Genomic DNA, 14,644 nt, shown 5'->3' with positions numbered 1-14,644 from the left:
AAATATTTCGGAACCTCAAAATCTTCAAACTTCACATGCCAGGCCAAAATAAACTGAAGCACAAAACTTCAGCATACAAACAATTGCTATTTTTGTTCCCTGGGCAACAAATGACTAGGGAAGAGGACAGCAAGCACCAATGAAAATTCTGTAGCCCAAATTCCTTCAGTTTTTATAAATCAGTAACTTTTACAGACTTCGATAAAGAAAAAGGTGTACTTCAGGTTTGTTTCAACCCCACCCCCCATACGGTTTTTTTTTTTTTTTTTTTTTTTTGCACAACACCTTTGACGCAGAAAACTCACTTCAAAATAAGAGAGAAAATTAAGTCTGAGCTTCACTCATCATTAAAACTGAATTACGACAATTACATATAAACTAGAGTGTCAAGAGACACTTATGCTATCCGCACCACAACCTCCCTGTGTGACAGATCTTAGGAACTGACAGCTTAGTATAACCTGTTACTACCGGTATCAGCAGATGTTACACGAGTATGTCTCAAAGTCTCTGAGCTTCGTGGGTGCAATCCAAAAGGAAGCTATTTCACCTGCAGGTCCTCTGACGCTCTGAACACAAAATTCACAACCCCCATCAGTTGAACGAAGCGGCTTCAAACACTCAAATTACGCTCTCCCTTGCTAATCCTCAGTGAACAATGTCTCTCAACAGAGACACTTTGTCTTTGTCCAACATACATTCTTTGCAAAGTGGATTCAGTTCTCCTCAAAGTGCCCATTTCCAGTCCAGCTTCTGAAGGCAAGCACCCCAGTCAGCGTTTCTCAAAGTGGGGTCCGTGAGCCACTGCGTTTCAATCACCTGGTAAGCCGGTGAAAGCGCAGATTCCCAGGCTCTATCCCAGACCCTGAGGCTCAGCAGGTCTTATGGAGGGCCCTAGGAGGAGCGTTACTAACCGCCTCTCAGGTGTCGCCCACAGGACACTAAAGTTAGAGAACCGCTCCTCAGGATTCAAGCTGGGAGTAAGCACTTTCTTCCCTCCACGCACCTGGTTTAGATTGGTAAAGCTCAAAATGCCACTGGCGTCCTTGAATGTGGGGTCGCTTTTCCACCCCCGGAGTCAAAGGCACCACCCCATTACCCACCATGAAGCGAGGGAGGAGCTTCCGACCCTTCCCGGAAACCCAACTCCCCCGGGTGAATGAACGAAGCTGCCCCAGACCCCCAGACGCTGCCAAATAGTGGGGGAGGGGAGGCGGGACCCCGCTGCCCAGAGGGGGAGGAGCCGGCCTGCCAGCTCGCCCCTCCGCAGGAATTTAGCTGGGCGGGGGGTGGGGGGGTAGGGGGGGTGGGGGGGGTGGCGGGTAGGGCAAGCGGAAAAAGGCGCCACATCCCATCCCGGCGGAGCGCTCCCCACCCCGCGCCTTGCGGGGCTGTCCCGTTCTTAAAGGAAGATGGCCCCGCCCCCTCCCGCGGTGGGCAGGGCCTCGCCCCTCCCCCTCCAGTGGGGGGTGCGCGGCGAGCCCACCCCCACCGAGCCCCACGGAGCCCCCCTCGGCTACCCGCCTCACCAGGCGCGCGGCCTCGGCCCACGTGCGCTCCTTCTTCTTCTTCTGTTTGTCCTTCATCCTCCTCCCCGGCGGCGGCGGCAGCTCCACGCGGGACCTCTGGGCTGGGCGGGCTGGGGCGGTGGCGCGGGGCTGGGGCGGCGGTGGGGGGGGGGTCGCGTGGCAGCGGCGGCGCGCGAGGTCTCGGGTGCGGCCGGGGAAAAGGGGCGGGCACGCGGGGACCGGCTGGCGCGAGAGCGGCGGTGGGGGAGGGGCGGCGGCGGCTCCACGCGCCCGCGCTGCGTCAGTCGCCCACGGCGGCAGCGGCTGCTGCCCCGCGATCGCTAAGGAATGCGGCGACTCCGCATAACCACGGGGTCAGAGGTCACGGCTCCGGCCTCCGCTTTCCCGCTCTGCTGAGGGACCGAGACAGGACCGGCGGCGGGGCGGGAGGGCGAAACGCGGCTTTCCCTTCGGCGCCCGGGTGTGTGCGTGTCTGCCGTGGGTGTGTGTGAGTGTGTGTGAAGAGTGAGGAGGGGGAGTGTGGGGTTTTTTTTTTTTGAACAAAAACAAACCGAAAGGACGGCTGGGAGTCGTAGTCCCAGCGGCCTGTCTGGCCTCCCCCGCTCCGGAAGAATATGGCCGTGTGAAGGGCGTGGACCACACTTCCCGGCGTGCCCCGCGGCCCCCTTCCGCTCTCCCTCTGGCGTCCTCCGCCTAGCACCGACCTGAGTTAGGAACGGGGACGCATCGCTGTTCGGGGAAGGGGCTGGGTAGAGTCTCGCGAGGTGCGGGAACTGGCTGGGTACCTGAGGGATTCTGGGAGGCGATGCTGGGAAGGGGCGGTGGCTGGGCTCCCCCGGCCGCCCTTAACCCCTTAGGTGCTTTTTGCCTCAGGACCTCCGGGCGGGTGCGGGTGGGAAGTGAAGATGGGGAGCTCGACTCGCAGCTCCCACTTCGTGCTTCTCGCCTAAATGGTTTTCACCTATACTTCTCGTAGGGGACGAGAGGCAGGACTTTCCCTTTAGGTCCCCCCCTAAATGACTCACTGCCACATAATAATGAGACAGAAAGACCCTCATACCAGTAAAACGGTTATTCCACGGTTGATGGACTTTGACGGTTCCTCATTTCCTCCTATGCTTTCAGGCCGCTGTTTATTTGCAGAGCCTGCGTTCTTACCACTTGAGGAACTTGGTGATACGTTGACGGGTCGCATAAAGGACTTGGACTCTGGGGCCATACTGACTAGAATGCACCTGAGTGCGTTTTTAGAGGCAGTACCCTGGAGAGAACTCAGGCCCTGGAGTCCAACGGACCTAGACTGGAATCTTGGCTGAGTCACTCCCTGGCTGTCCACTCAACCTGAGCCTCAGTTTTCTGATTTGCATTTGTCTTGTATTTCATGGCATTATTGGAATTAAAATTAACATAAAATTCTTGACAGATTGGAAGAGGATGTGAAGGGAGATCTTGACATTATTAGGTTCGCATGATTTGGCGCCTGGCATAGAGCAAATGTTTAATAAATGGTGGCTGTTATTACCAGGTGAGAGACAATGGGCAATGTACTTAGCTTCTCTGAGCCTTAGTTTCAGAACCTGAAATGAAATTGAGAGCGCCCAGCACATAGGTTTTCTGTCTATAGGTTCAGTCGTTGTCCAGAAACATTTCTGGATTCCGTCTTGAGTTGGATTGATGCCAGCTCTTAAAAACTGTGAAGGCAGGACCAGTGGCCACATTTAAAGGTTTCCCGGGGTGAGGAAACACACCCCCCACTCCCTAATGTTAACAGGTAGCAAGAGCCAGTATTGACAGGAGACCATTATGGTGTAGCACAAATTCTAATGCCAAGGGGTTCAATGTTCTGCTTCTAATACTGGTCACAGAAAACTTTTGAGTCTGGTAAGCAAAATCCTACAAAGGGAAAAGACTGCAAAGTTAGAATAAGACACCTCTTAAAATCTCTCTAGCTCTACCCTGAGAGAAAGGAGGAACTACCATCCGCCAGAAAACTGTTTGACTTGATTTTTTACAAAGGATTTTTAGCTTTTTTTTTTTTCCAATCTACAACTGATACAGTACTCTTTGGCAAGTCATTTGGCTTCTTTCAGATGTCTTCTGAAGTAGCTTTACTCCTCTCTGACCTACAGGGAATAACTGAAATTTACATGTTTAATACAGGCACTGTGGTAGACAGAATAATGTCTTCCCCCCTTGCTCAAAACTGTCCAAGCCCTAGTCCCTGGAACCTGTGAATATGTTGTTTTTTTGTTTTTTTGTTTTTTGAGACAGAGTTTGGCTCTGTTGCCCAGGCTGGAGTGCAGTGGCGTGATCTTGCCTCACTGTAACCTCCGCCTTCTGGGTTCATGCGATCCTCCTGCCTCAGCCTCCCAAGTAGCTGGGATTACAGGCATGTGCTACCGCACCCAGCTGATTTTTGTATTTTTAGTAGAGACAGGGTTTCCCCATGTTAGCCAGGCTTGTCTTGAATTCCTGACCTCAGGTGATCCGCCCATCTCAGCCTCCCAAAGTGCTGGGATTACAGGTGTGAGCCACCGTGCCCAGCCAGCATTCTTTGGCAAAAGATACTTTGCCAGTGGAAATAAAGCCCTTAAAATAAGATGATTCTGTATTATCTGGGTGACCCCAATGTAATCACATGAACCCTTAAGAGCAGAAGAGGGAGGCAAAAGAGATGTCTTGGAGAGATGAAGCAGAAGAATTAAATTCAAAGTATGAGAGGAACTCAGCCCACTGTTGCTGGCTTTGAAAGTGGCCATAAGCCAGGGAATCCAGGCAGCTTCTAAAAGCTGAGAGGAAGTCCTGCCAAGAGCCAGCAAGGAAATGGGGACTTCAGTCCTATAACCTCACAGAGCTGAATTCTGACAACCTGAATGAACTTGGGAACAGATTATACCCCCTCCCCAACTCTCCAGAAAGGAATGTAGACGCCTTGATTTCAGCCTTGTGACACTGGAAGCAGAGAATCAGCTGAGCCATGGAATCCAGACATCGGGCCCACAAGAAGTGTGAAACAGAATTGAATATTGTTTTATGACACTAAATCTGTGGTAACTTCTTACAGCCCCAAAAGAAAGCTAATACAGGCATTATGGGAACACCTTTCTTTCAGCGAACACTGCCTGACTTCAGTTGGGTTAAACCATGGGGGAATCCAGATGTGAATATTTCAAGGTCTCTGCCCTTGCAGAATCAAACAGAAACAAATGACAACATCATAGTTAAGTGTGAAAACAGAATATGTTCAGAGAACTGTACAGATGTGTTAGAAAGTTGGCTTTAGTCATTAAACCTTAAGTAGATGTGATTTTTTAAAGTTAATGAGATTCATGAGTTTATTTTCTTGTCAGAAGCACCAACAGACAAAACAGTTGGTGTGTGTTTTTCTGTTTTTTAATCACAGTGCTTTTATTATAGATTATCTTCAGAAGTTAGTGCAGGTGGCATGTGGAACATAAACAGGACGGATACTCAACCCTGCCTAGTTTGGGGATGAGTCACTGTTTTCAAACTGCACAGTTATGAGCAAAGTGCATATTCAAGAACCAAGTTAACAGGCCACCAGCAGACACCCAGGAATTCCCAGCGGGACAACTGCACTGCAAAATGATAATATTATCATTTGCTCTGCACACCAGCAGGCCTGGGTTTGAATCTCTGCAGTCTTTCTCCATCCAGCTCTGTGGCCTTGGGCAAGTTATGAAACCTCTCATTGACTCAGTGCCGTCATTTGGACAGCAGGGTACATAGCAAATTCAAAGAATGGAACTGAGATTAAATGAGATCTTTGTAAAGTGCCTAGCACATAGTAGATACTCACTAAATACCAGCCCTCTTTGCCTCCAAAACGTTTTAGTGTCTAAAGTGTAAAATGTACCTCATTGTTTATACTTTGAGTGAACCAAACCTTGGAACAGGGTTTGCTCCTGTAACAAATGTTCTCACTCAATAATAATATCCCCATTTTCAAATGAAGCTGAGGTTCAGAGAGGTCAGATTACCTCCCCTGGGTCCAGAAGATTAAATGAGATTACATTTGCTAAATAAACTTCCAGCATAACAGATGATCAGTACGTGTATAGCTCTCTTTGCCCCTCCCACATTTAATTTCTTCATGTGACTTTGGTTTAGTGATTGTGTTCATGCTACTATCTTTGGTTTCATCATCATATCCCCAATGCCTGGCACAGCCCTGGCACATGGTAGGCACCCAATCTGTTGAATAAATGACCCAATCTCAATAATTACTTTATTGGAGAAACTCTCTGAAGACTAATTTCCCTTTGAATGAGGCCCAAACAATGTTTGGAACCTGCTCAGGGAGAATCGGGAAAGACTAAGACAAGACTTCACCCAAATATATCTGTGCAAGTTATAAAGATGCTCATGGATAGAGAGCATGACTTCAGCTGGGTGTGGTAGCGTGTGCCTATAGTCCCAGCTACTCAGGAGGCTCAGGCAGGAGGATCATTTGAGCCCAAGAGTTTGAGACTGCAGTGAGCTATGGTTGTGCCATTGCACTCCAGCTTGGGTGACAGAGCAAGGCCCTGTATAGGAGACTTCATGACCTCATTATTGTCATTAAGTCATAGAATCTGCCCACATGATGGGCAGCCCTAACTCGTAGCTCACCTTCCATTCACCATCATTTAAATCCTGCCGTTCAGTCTCCCAGTAGGGAGGACAATGTGTTTAAATTACCAGAATGTCTTTTTCGTTTGTTTGAGACAGGGTCTCTCTGTTGCCTAGACTTGAGTGCAATGGTGCAATCTCAGCTCATTGTAGCCTTCACCTCCTGGGCTGAAGTAATCCTCCCACCTCAGCCTCCCAAAGTGCTGGGACTGCAGGCATGAGCCACTATGCCCGGCAACAAAATGTCAATAATGGTTACCTCTGGATTGTAAGACTATGGGCAACTTTTGATTGTCTTTTTTTTTTTTTTTTTTTTGAGACAAGGTCTCACTCTGTCACCCAGACTGGAGTGCAGTGGCATGATCATGGCTCACTGCAGTCTTGACCTCCTGGGCTTACGCCATCCTCCCACCTCAGATTCCTGAGTAGCTAGGAGTAGGTAGGGCCACAGACACATCCCACTACCCTCAGCTAATTTTTTTTTTTTTTAATTTTTTGTAGAGACGGGGTCTCACTATGTTGCCCAGGATGGTCTCAAAACTCCTAACCTCAAGTGATACTCCTGCCTTGCCCTCCCAAAGTGCTGGCATTACAGTTGTGAGCCATAGCCATATTACTTTTTGTTTTTGAGACAAAGTCTTGCTCTGTCGCCGAGGGTGAAGCACAGTGGCATGATCTTGGCTCACTGCAACCTCTGCCTCCCAGGTTCAAGCAATCCTCCTACCTCAGTAGCTGGGATAACAGGCATATGCCACAACACCTGGTTAATTTTTGTATTTTTAGTAGAGATGGTGTTTCTCCATGTTTGGCCAGGCTGGTCTCAAACTCCAGACCTCAAGGGATCTGCCTGCCTTGGCCTCCCAAAGTGCTGGGATTATAGGCATGAGCCACCACGCCCGGCCCATATTACACTTTTTAATTGAAAAAATTTTTTTCATTTCAACCACAAAACATAGAACATTTAGATTAAGGTAGTAGCTATGGGTAATACTTTTTCTTTTTTATATTTGTATTTTCAAAATCTAGAATATGTGCTACTTTTATGATGGAAAAACAAATTCCATTCTCAATGCAATATACCTCAACAATGTGAAAACAACTTTAATAATTATTATTTTTATTTTGCTTAAAAAGATTTGTGGGACCCCCTAGAATGACCTCAAAGGAAGGATAACCTGAGCTACTTTTTACCGAAATCATGGAAAATGGCAGCTCTCTGATGCTTTAAGGTTTTCAAGTATCGATTTCAGGACGTCACTAAGGTGCCCATCCCAATTTTTAATCTCTCTTAATAATGCAGAGATGTACTCACATCTACCATAATGCTTCTGGCCTCAATTTAAGCCATTTCCTCTATTATTTCCTCTGTGAAAGAAGGAAAAGAACCTTTAAAATGTATTTTAACATCAAAATGCTGAGAGGGTGGTGTGCCAAAGTGATGAGACCAGTGAATGGGTTATTTCTTTGTTTCCCATGACTTATAATAAAAACATCAACTTGGCCGGGCGCGGTGGCTCAAGCCTGTAATCCCAGCACTTTGGGAGGCCGAGGCGGGCGGATCACAAGGTCAGGAGATCGAGACCACAGTGAAACCCCGTCTCTACTAAAAATACAAAAAACTAGCCGGGCGAGGTGGTGGGCGCCTGTAGTCCCAGCTACTCAGGAGGCTGAGGCAGGAGAATGGCGGGAACCCGGGAGGCGGAGCTTGCAGTGAGCCGAGATCGCGCCACTGCACTCCAGCCTGGGCAACAGAAAAAAAAAAAAAAAAAAAAAAACAAAAAAAAAACATCAACTTACACCCTACCCTAAATGCCTTTTCTTTCTCATATAATGATTCCAATATCTAAATATGAAGTTGAGGGCTTACATAAATGGCTTTTCACGGGACTTAACTCCTGAATTCCAAAACCATCATACCAGGTGAATGAGAAAAGTGGGCCAGTAAAGATAAGACACTTTCCCAAGATTGCACAATTAGTTGTTGCTAGCGTCAACATTTAAACCCCAAGCTCCTCATTCCAAGTTCTTTCTAAGGCACTGTGGTAGCCATCAACCAAAATGGCCACCTCCTCGCATTCATATCCTTTTTTAGTCCCCTCCCACTTTGACTAGGGCTGAACTCTGTAACTGTGGAAATGACCATACGTGGCTTCTGGGGCTACGTCAGAGAAAACATTGCAGCTCTGCCTTGTTTCAAGTCACATGCTCTGGGGGAAACTAGCCACCATGTCATAAGGACACTCAAGCAGCTTTCTGGAGAGGTCTATATGACAGTAACCCCAGACAATTTCACATGACTTCAGCCTTGGCCAACATCTTGCCTACAACCTCATGAAAGACCCCAAGCCAGAATCATCCACACAAGCTGGATCCCAGACCCACAGAAATGGTGAGACATGATACGTTGAATTTTTTGTTGTTGTTGTTTTTGTTGTTGTTGTTGTTGTTTGAGATGGCGTCTCACTCTGTCACCCAGGCTGGAGAGCAGTGGCATGATATCGGCTCACTGCAACCTCTATGGCCCGGGTTCAAGCGATTCTCCTACCTAGGCCTCCCGAGTAGCTGGGATTATAGGTGCCTGTCATCTGGCCCGGCTAATTTTTGTTTTTTAGTAAAGACCGGGTTTCACCATGTTGGCCAGGCTGGTCTTGAACTCCTGACCTCATGATCCACCCAACTCGGCCTCCCAAAGTGCTGGGATTACAGGTGAGAGCCACTGCGTCCAGCCGAGATGTTGATTGTTTTAAGTCACTAAATTTTAAGGTAATTCGTTTCACAGCAATTGACAACTAATAAAGACAGTGTCTCCCCTTCTGAGTGGTGCTTACCTTTTGTGAAGCCTGTTAAAAAGCAATGGACTCTCTTTCCAGAAAAACTTACACCTATTTATATGAAATTCTGTATAGTGTTCCAAGGTGTTCCTGGCCCCTCTTGAAACCACAAGAAATAAAACCACATGTCCCAGTTTATCGAGTTAATAGATGCCAGAGCCAGGATTCAAACCCAACTACCTCAACTACACAGCCCACGTCCTCTGCCCCTTTGCCATTCTGCCTTCCTGGAGGCCTGAGCTCAGAACCGCTGCTCTAAGTTAAGTTGTCCTTACATCTTCATCTTCCTTCTGCATTCTATCCCTTTATTTATTTATTTATTTATTATTTTTTTTTTTTTAATTTATTTTTTTTTTAGAGTGAGCAGCAGCAAGATTTATTGTGAAGAGTGAAAGAGCAAAGCTTCCACAGCATGGAAGGGGACCTGAGCAGGTTGCCTTATCCCTTTATTCTTATAGGTCACATTTCTCTGGACCCATTTTAATTGCAGTTCCTGAGTGACTCATTGGGTATTAGGTCCCAACAAAAACACAAAGACAAGCTCACTGATTCTGAGGGCCCCTGGTCTAATGGGATCTTATAGATGGAAATAAATAACTGTACACATTATTCAAACCTATTTTCTTAGGTCCTTTTGGACAAGGAGGCAGCAACAAACTCTGGGGCAGCCTTCACAGAGGAATGTGAATACTTTAGCTGGGCCTTGAAAGCCCAAAGGAAAGAGGGTGGCTCGGGTGAATTCTGGGCAGAAGTGACAGTGAGTATGACTGGGAGTGGTCTCCATGGGTCTGTGTGTGAAAAGTGCAAGTGTGTTCACTTGGGGACGGGCCAGCAGTCCAGAAGGGCTGGAGCAGGAGACAAAGCCAGAAAGGTGGGCTGAGCAGATCCCAAGCAAAGAAGTCTTGACCACCTCCTATAACAACCAGCTCAATAGAACTATGATCTGAGCTCATATATTGGCTCTTACCCAACCCTGTGGCCCCAGACCCAATAGCAGAGGCCCTGACACAGGTGTTCATCAACGTTTGCTGAATGAATTCATTCAAGCAGAACTAGGTACTAAGACTGGTCTGCGATTGGGGCAGGGAAAGCAAGATAGGGTTGCAGAGTCACCCTTGATGCCTCCTTGCATGTCATTTCTTTGGCAAGATTTTCCCTGATTTCCTACATTCATTAAGCCATCCATCCTCCCATACCACTCAATGCGTTCTTCAACATATAATGAGGAAAAAATCTAATTAGCTCTTGACATTAATGATGACTTCAATGTCTACTCCAAAGTATACAGTCAGCCAGATGACGTCAGGGACTACTTGCTTCTTCACTGCTCTGCTCTCCATCCTAGAGGAAAGACTCCTCTATCCCAGGAAACAACAGTAATGCAGCATGGGGCACCTTCTTCCATTGGCACTGTTAGCTTCTTACTGGGATGCCAGCCGTGTGCTGAGCTCTGGGGACTTAAGCCTAAATAGACACCATTCCTGTGTTCACACAGATGGATTACAAATGATGGTAAGCCGATCTAGTAGGTGCCCTAGCAGATAGAAGCCTGGGGTGCTGTTAGAGTTGAGAGAAGGGGATGTCTGAAAACTGACCCCAGGTAGGGGAGAAATTATTTCCAAACTCAACAATTATAGTCACTTTGGGTGCAAAATAAACATTCAAAAATGAATAACTTTTAATGTACTACTAATAATTCCATTAGAAAATGGTGGGATGAGGGCCAGGCACAGTGGCTCATGCCTGTAATCCTAGCACTTTGGGAGACCAAGGTGGTAGGGTTGCTTGAGGTCAGGCATTCAAGACCAGCCTGGGCAACATAGTGACACTGTGTCACCAAAAAAAGGAGAAGAAGAAGAAAAGAAGAAGAAGGAGAAAGAGGAAGAAGAGGGAGAAGAAGAACAGGAAGAGGAAGAAAGAAGAAGAAAGAAGAAGAAGAAAAATAATAATAATGGTGGGATGGCTGGGCACAGTGGTTCACACCTGCAATCTCAGCATTTTGGGAGGCTGAGGCAGGGTATCACTTCAGCCCAGGAGTTCAAGACCAGCCTGCACAATATAACAAGACTTCATCTATACTAAAAATAAAATAAAATAAATTAGCTGCGTATGGTGATGCATACCTGTAGTCCCAGCTACTCGGGAGGCTGGGGCAGGAGAGCTGCTTGAGCCTAGGAGTTCAACATTGCAGTGACCTCTAATCATGCCATTGCACTCCAGACTGGGCAACAGAGTGAGACAAGTCTCAAAAACAGAAAATGGGTTGGGAGAAAAAACAAAATGGGTTGGAAGAAAAAAAATGGTAGGAGAAAAACGATTCTATTCACAAGAGCAATTAAAATATTATACCATCTGAGGCAGGCACAGTGGCTCACACCTGTAATCCCAGCACTTTGGGAGACCAAGGTGGGAGGATCACTTGAGGTCAGGAGTTTGAGACCAGCCTGACCAACATGGTGAAACCCGTCTCTACTAAAAATACAAAAATTAGCCAGGCGTGGTGGCTTATGCCTCTAATTCTGGCTACTTGGGAGGCTGAGGCAGGAGAATTGCTTGAACCTTGGAGGTGGAAGTTGCAGTGAGCCAAGATGGTGTCACTGCACTCCAGCCTGGGTGACAGAGTGAGACTCTGTCTCAAAAAAAAAAAAAAAAAAAATTACACGATCTGGAAATAAAGTTAACAAAAATGTACAGGTCTTATATAAAGAAAACTATAAAACTCTACTGAAGAGCATAACATCTTGGACCAGTGGAGATCAGAGCTTTCCTTAGACTGGAAGGTCCTATAACGTGGATATTAATTATCCCAAAATCATCCCACAAAGAAAATGTCATCCCAGTGAAGATCCCAGTGAGATTTTATTGTCAAAACAATCCTAAAATTCAACAGGAAAAACAGGTGCATAATTTTCCTAACAAAAAGACCTAACATTTACTGACCACTCACCATGTGCCAGGTGCCGTCCTGAGGACTTGCGATGCATCATCTCATCACATCTTCACACACTGTGAGGTAGACACTGTTATTGTTAACATTATACAGATGAGGCAGCAGAAGTTCAGAGAGAAAAAAAAAAAACTTGTTCAAGGTAACACAGCTAACCTGGGATTAAAGCTCAGGCTGGCTGACCTCAAGCTCCATGAATTTAACCACTTTGCTCTACTGCCAAGAAAACTTTGAAGAAGATTAACAAACTGGGACTTGTTCTGCCAGATATTAAAATGCATTAGATAGCTACAACAACTAAAACAGCAATTTCAACAAAGAAACACAGTCCTATTAAACCAAACAGAGTATAGAAACAGAGCCAGGGTATGAGGAATTGTAGTATATGATAAAGGTGACATTTCTAACTGGTGGAGAAGAAGTAGAAGTCAATAAACAGAATGGGACTAGCTATAGACTAGCCATTTGGAGAAAAATTAAGCTAGAGCTCCACCTCCCTCATTAAATCTAAATAAATTCCACCTAGATCAAAAATTTACATGTGATAAAAGAAACAATAAAAGTATTGAAAGAAACAAATGGATTTTTTTATAATCCTGGAACTATTAATACTTTTAACTATATTTTAATAATTAGGCAGTTTTCCTAAGCACAATATGGAAGTTAAAAAATCCTTGGGGGCCGGGCGTGATGGCTCATGCCTGTAATCCCAGCACTTTGGGACGCCGAGGCAGGCAGATCACTTGAGGTCAGGAGTTGGAGACCAGCCTGGCCAACATGGTGAAACCCCATCTCTACTAAAATTACAAAAATTAGCCCGGCATGGTGGCACGTGCCTGTAGTCCCAGTTACTTGAGAGGCTGAGGCAGGAGAATCACTTGAACCCGGGAGGCAGAGTTTGCAGTAAGCTGAGATCACGCTGTTGCACTCCAGCCTAGGTGACAGAGGGAGACTCCATCTCAAAAAAAAAAAAAAAAAGAGGTCCAAACATGCTATTAACAAAAGAAGAAATACAAATGGAAATAAATACTTGAAAAGATTTTCAGCCTCACTAGCAAAGAAACTGCAGATTAAAACAAGATCGAGATATTTTTCAATATATCAGAGTGGCAAAGGTTAAAAAGATTGGCAGAATTCAGCAAAGATAGAGGGAAACAGACACAACTCAGGCACTGCTGATGGGAGTACAGATTCATACAATTGATTTGGGAGGCAGGTTAGCAATATGTAACAAAATTATACTTGTTCTGGGTGTGTCAGGATTTGAACACAGTTCTGCCTAACATGAGAAAATTATAGGCCAGCAGTGGTGGCTCACACCTGTAATCTCAGTACTTGGGGAGGCTGAAGTGAGAGGACTGCTTGAGCCCAGGAGTTCAAGACCATCCTGGGCAACACAGTGAGACCCTGTCTCTTTATAAAAAATAATAATTTAAAATATTTTAGCTGGGCACAGTGGCTCACACCTGTAATCCTAGCACTCTGGGAGGCTGAGGCAGGCAGATCACCTGAGGTTAGGAGTTCGAGACCAGCCTGACCAACATGGAGAAACCCCGTCTCTACTAAAAATACAAAATTAGCCGGGTGTGGTGGCACATGCCATAGTCCCAGCTACTGGGGATGCTGAGCCAGGAGTATTGCTTGAACACGGCAGGCAGAGGTTGCAGTGAGCCAAGATCACTCCATTGCACTCCAGCCTGGGCAACAAGAGAGAAACTCCATCTCAAAAAAAAAAAAAAAAAAAAAAAAATTTAATACAATTATAATGGGAAAAACCTTTTGATTTGGTAATTCATATACAGTGATTTATTCCAGGAGGAAATTAAACAAGCGAGCAGTGATCTTTGTCCAAGGTTGCTTAATACAGCATAGTATAAAATGGTAAAAATCTGGAAATAGCTTCAATGACCATCAATAGTGTTAAATAAATTCTAGTACAATACAATATAATGTGAGATACTGATTTAAAACAATAATATAAATTTAAATTTATTAACTGGATATATGTCCACAACATATCATTGAGTGAAAACAGGACGGGTGAGTAGAATAAACTTATGTATACTATGATGGTCAAACAAAGAGTTTGCACAAAGAGGTATCCAAAAGATTATCATTGGCTCTGGGTAATGGAATTTCCAGTGATTTGTAATTACTTTCTTAAAATATTTTTGTATTGTTTGAATTTTTTACCATTAGAAGATATAACTTTTATAATCAAAATATTCAGTACCAGCCTAGGCAACATGGCAAAACCATGTTTCTTGTTTCTTTTTTTTTTTTTTTCCCCTGAGACAGAGTCTCACTCTGTCGCCTAGGCTAGAGTGCAGTGACCTGATCTCAGCTCACTGCAACCTCTGCCTCCTAGGTTCAAGCAATTCTCCTGCCTCAGCCTCCCAAGTAGCTGGGATTACAGGCATGCGCCACCACACTTGGCTAATTTTTGTATTTTTAGTAGAGACGGGGTTTCACCCTGCTGGCCAGGCTGATCTCAAACTCCTGACATTGTGATCCACGTCCCTCAGCCTCCCAAAGTGCTGGGATTACAGGCATGAGCCACCGCACCCCACCTGCAAAACCATGTTTCTACACAAAATACAAAAAATTAGCCGGGCATGGTGGTGTGCACCTGTACTCCCAGCTACTTGGGAGGCTGAGGTGGAAGAATCGCTTGAGCCGGGGAGGTGGACGTTGCAGTGAACCAA

General features: G+C 45.9%; 1 protein-coding gene across 9 annotated transcripts in view; it reads right to left on the bottom strand.

The window, feature by feature from the left end:
• ASXL1 (ASXL transcriptional regulator 1) overlaps positions 1-2,003 on the bottom strand; it is a 75,808-nt gene extending 73,805 nt beyond the window's left edge. For 6 of the 9 annotated variants that reach the window (XR_013399778.1, XR_013399779.1, XM_015149254.3 and 3 more), the window contains exon 1: positions 1,530-2,003. Coding sequence is in view for 4 of the 9 variants with exons in the window: in XM_015149254.3 (XP_015004740.3) it covers positions 1,530-1,586 (57 nt within the window). In the remaining 5 variants the exon portion in view is untranslated. The other 3 variants (XM_077951422.1, XM_077951427.1, XM_077951424.1) reach the window with 3 other exon arrangements.
• Positions 2,004-14,644: the final 12,641 nt, after the last annotated feature.

Source organism: Macaca mulatta, chromosome 10 (assembly GCF_049350105.2).
Source record: "Macaca mulatta isolate MMU2019108-1 chromosome 10, T2T-MMU8v2.0, whole genome shotgun sequence".
Taxonomy (NCBI): Eukaryota; Metazoa; Chordata; class Mammalia; order Primates; family Cercopithecidae; genus Macaca; species Macaca mulatta.
The sequence above is the reverse complement of the archived record's forward strand: the minus strand, read 5'-3'. Positions and strand labels throughout refer to the sequence as shown.